This window comes from Sceloporus undulatus, chromosome 3, assembly GCF_019175285.1.
Source record: "Sceloporus undulatus isolate JIND9_A2432 ecotype Alabama chromosome 3, SceUnd_v1.1, whole genome shotgun sequence".
Taxonomy (NCBI): domain Eukaryota; kingdom Metazoa; phylum Chordata; class Lepidosauria; order Squamata; family Phrynosomatidae; genus Sceloporus; species Sceloporus undulatus.
In genome coordinates this window covers 88,242,496-88,247,014 of record NC_056524.1, presented here as the reverse complement: position 1 = coordinate 88,247,014, position 4,519 = coordinate 88,242,496, and the positions used below count along the sequence as shown (strand labels likewise).

The following is a 4,519-nucleotide window of genomic DNA, read 5'->3' as shown; positions in this document are numbered from 1 at the left end:
CAGCAGCCAGGGGATCATGTACACTGAAATGTGTAAGGGTTGGCCCAATTTGCATCAAACAATGTTTTCACTGTGACTGTTTCTACACTACAACCCTTTAAGGTTGTTAAGGCATTGCTTTCTCACAATTAACTGGAAGTGAAATTAAAAGATAGGTACGAAATACTATCGGTACCAAATATTATTGACATTATATGCCTCCAAGTCAACTCCAGTTTGTGATTACCCTAGGGTTTACGTGGTAAGATTTCTTCAGAGGAGATTTGCCATTACTGTCTTTTAAGGCTGAGAGAGGGTGTCTTGCCCAAGGTAACTCAGTGGGTTTCTGCAGCTTCAATTGATTCAGACTTTGATTTCTCAGAGTCCTAGTCCAGCATTCCAACCACTACACTATGCTGGCTTTATTGTTAATGGTAACATCTAGAAAATACTAGAATGCAGCACCTGGATAACAATGTCAGCAGAAGTCTCCTTGCAAAATGACAGAACAGAGAATGGCAATTGCAAAGAAATGGGCTAGTATGGAAGAATAAAACCTGTATCTCATTTGCTATTTTGTTGCTGGTTTATCCATACTGGAGATCCTGCTGGGATATTTCCCTGTTTGGATTTTTTTTTCTTGTACAAGTGCATGCACATATGACAACACATAGACAAGGCAATAGCAGCATACACATTGCCTCTATATAGGGCAGTAATTTATAGGCATTAAAGGCCCCCAAAGTACTATAATGCAGGAGCACCAATAACCTCTTGATGTGCAAGAAATGGAATACTGTGTGTATTTTCCCAGAGGTACACCCAGAAGTATATGTCAAATCCAGAATAACTTACAAGGCACATGAGGATAAAATATGTTTCCATTTTTCATTGTTCATTTCTGTCAGGCTTGAGATAAATAAAAAGAAGCATAATTCTTCTCTGTATATAGCATAACACCCACAGTGGTTTTAGTTCTTTTATATTTCTATCAAGGCAGGCAGAGAAGGAGACAAAGAGTGACCTTGCATTTTCTCTCCACTAGAACAGAGAATACAAAATGGGAATCAAAGACTGGTTCAATTTGCCATCATCCTTGCTGTGGCAATGTAACTCATCCATTTCCATCAGCTGAGGGAAAGGCCACCCCTCCATTTTCTCTTGTGTATTTATTTACTACAATTCCTTTATGCAACTTTCATCGTCTTAGAAAAAATTAAAAGAAAAAAATTATTAATGGGTTACAGTGAGAACTAATTAATTTTTACTGTAAGAAGCAGGAATAGAATTGTTTTTCTGCAACAGCCATGGCCTTAATTCACTACTTTTTAACACTAATTCAATGGGAAAGGATTGTCTGCCTGTTATTTATTACTGAATTTCTATACTGACACAATCTGGGCAGTGAGAGGGTAGAAGGGTCATATTGTGCCTACTGCTTCAGCTGGGAAGGATGGCTTTCTAGTGTCTTTTCTATTTTTCTCAGAATGTCACAGTTGCAGGATCTGAATTGGCCACTTGGGGGAGCTAAAGAGCAGTTTTCTGTATTTTTCCAGGACACTGCTCTCCATCTTTCCTAACATTATTGTCTTTTCTCATGAGTCGTCACTTCTCACCATGTGGTCAAAGTATGTCTGACCTCTTTGAAACCCTGGGAGGGAAATGGTGGCAGTGGCAATGACTTCTTTTTGGTGCTTCCCCTCAAAGAAGTATTGAGAGGAATCGGGCTTTGAAAGATTTGAATAAGTTATTTGTGTATGTTTGTCAGCTTTTATGGGTTAAAATCAAGCAATATTGTTATTAAAGTTGAGGGCACTGCTGACATAGTTGCCATTTTCTCTGCTTTATCTTTTAATCTTTTTTGACATGTGTGCATTTTCTTAGGAACTTATTGCTCCGCTTAAATATCCTGGCTATCTGAATTCAAGCCTAAATCAGTAGGTAGCTGGGTCCTACCACAAGGATTTTGCCACCAAAGCAGCTGGGTGAGTACTGCCCGGCTGCAGCCCAGGTCTCAGGTGAGCTCCAGTGGCCATTTTTCCAAGCCAGAAAGCTCCCGGCTTCGAAATAAGGCCGCCGGAGCTCAACTGGGACCTGGGCTGCAGCCGGGTTGTACTCGCCTGGCAGCTTTGGCAGCAAAATCCTTGTGGTAGGACCCAGCTGCCTCGTGATTAAGGCTTGAATTCAAATGAAGTAAACAGAGTTATTTAAGTGGAGCACTAAGCTTTTTAGTTCCCACCGTACCTGGTTGCCTCCCTCACACATTGCACAGCCACGATTTATCATAGTTCTCTCTTCATTCATCCAGATTTTAGGGTGAGATGTCTGCTGGCATTTTGTAAGTTATTTGGTATTGTTTTCCTTTGATTTGTCCTTTACATCTTTTGTTACATGAGTTTTACCCTCAACTTATCCAAAGGTCATATCAATAGCCATAATTTTGGTCCCCAAACTTGCCCTTGACTTATACATGAGGTCAACTTATAGTAAAGTATACACAATAGTTACTTTTTAAAAATAACATTCCAAACTCTGCTTCTTAGCTGTCATGTTTGCATTGATGGAAAGGCCAGATAAGAATTTGGTAAACATTTCTCCAATCTGTACTTTCTAGATTTATTGGACTTCAAATCCCATCAACTGCAGTCAGCACCAGCATTCCCTGTGGGGCAAATCCTATCAGATGTTGTCTCCATGGCTGGGATGCTGGGAACTGTAGTCCAACACAGCTGGTAAAAGCTGATTTCATTATACACTGATAATACAGTCTTATATGCATTGATTAAGAAGTCTCATTTAGTTCAATAAGGCCCGTTACAGACAGGCACCCTAGGACGGACTCAGTCCGTGCTAGGGTTAGAAAGGGGCGTCTCTTCAAGACGCCCCTAACCGTAGCACGGACTGAGTCCGTACAAAATGACGGTGGCCGTTCCACACGGCCGCCGCCATTATGACGTCACGACCACACCGCCTCCAAATGAGGCGGCGTGGACATGACGTCTTTGTGCCGCGTGAGGGTGCCTAGAGCACCCTTTCCACGGTGTAAGAAGGAGCTCCGAAACGGAGCTCCTTCTGGGGTTTGCGTCGCTGGCCGCAGCCTTTACATGGCTGCACTCAGTGACGCAGAGGAGAAAGGGGCCAAGTGGCCCCTTTCTCCTCCTCCCCACTGTCGCCAGGTGTCCTTGGGGCTTGAAGCCCCAAGGACACCCCTTTCCAAGCCACAGGGAAGCGGATCGGGACCTCGGAGGCTGCCGGTCTGGCAGCTGAGGCCCCGATACAGCGAGGAAAGGGGCGGGTGCAGGCTGCCCCAAACGGGTGGTCTGTAACCCGCCTTACTTTCTTTAAATAGGAAAAATAAAACCTGACAGTGCACTCCTATTTATACCATTTCAAAAGTAACTTTTCAGTGGAATGTGCTCCCAGGCAACTCCCTGCACCTTCTTTCCTGAAAGCATACCAGTGAGTAAAGTGAGATTTAACCATATATTGGCTTGCAATACATCTCTCAAAATATTGTCATTCTGGCCCCTTAATGTTTTATTTTTGAGCCTTTCAGAAATATCACAGGATCATAATTAAATTATTGGCATCATAAACTGCTAAGCAAAGGGATCTTGTACCACCTTTGAGACTAACTGACTAGCCCAGTTTATCTCAAATGTGATACAAGATCACTTTCTGATCCAGACTAATACGGCTATATCTTTGAATAAACTACTAAATTACACAATAAGATCATAATATAAACAACAAAATGAGGCTGCAGTAAATACACACACACACACACACACACACACACGCATGCTCTCTCTCACACACACACACTATACAAAGATATTAACCCTCTTTTTAAAAAAATACTTCTTGCATTGAATGATTTGTGGGATATTTTCTGACTTGCATGGGCAAATCACTGTATTGTGGACTAGGGTTCGAGTTGTCACTGTCATGTGTCTCTTTCATTGTGAAGTATTTCCTGATTTCAGTGTTGCCCAGGCAAGAAATTTTAATTACTGCTGATAATCACATCACCTTTGCTTTGCTTCATTATAGAGTTGCTGAAAAATTGCATGGGGTATTTTTGTTTTTATTTTTTGTCCCAGTGTGTTACATTGTCCCAGTGTGTTACATTGCTTGGGACAGAAAAGTACCACAGTAGCAAAAAGCAACAGGTTGTTGTTTTAGATCTTAAATCCCTGTAGTCCAATGCTTCCCAAGCTATATGATGTGGAGGAGCAGAATTTAGTAATTCTTTCCCCATTGTTCCAGGGACTGGTACAATATATGTGCGTTCATTGGCTACATAATTGTGTTTTTCTTTCTTTGAAACTCTCCAGGGACCAAAATTGTTGATGGGTCTCAGACTGGCACTAATCCAGAGACCACGGCTTTGAGCACCACTGCTGCAGATGACAATAAACTGAAATTGGGAGAAATTGTTTATAACTGTTTTGGTGGCAATGCTGCAGAATACCTGTACAGTATTGTAGATTTCATTCTGAGTGGCTTCTACAACAAAGGGGATGTTCCCACTAGGTGA

The 4,519-nt window shown here is 41.9% G+C and overlaps 1 protein-coding gene across 1 annotated transcript in view; it reads left to right on the top strand.

Moving 5' to 3' along the window:
* Positions 1-4,519, top strand: part of LOC121925825 (cytoplasmic tyrosine-protein kinase BMX-like) — a 38,946-nt gene extending 34,427 nt beyond the window's left edge. The window contains exon 8 of the mRNA XM_042458399.1: positions 4,317-4,519. Within this exon, the coding sequence (XP_042314333.1) occupies positions 4,317-4,519 (203 nt within the window). The remainder of the gene's footprint in view (positions 1-4,316) is intronic.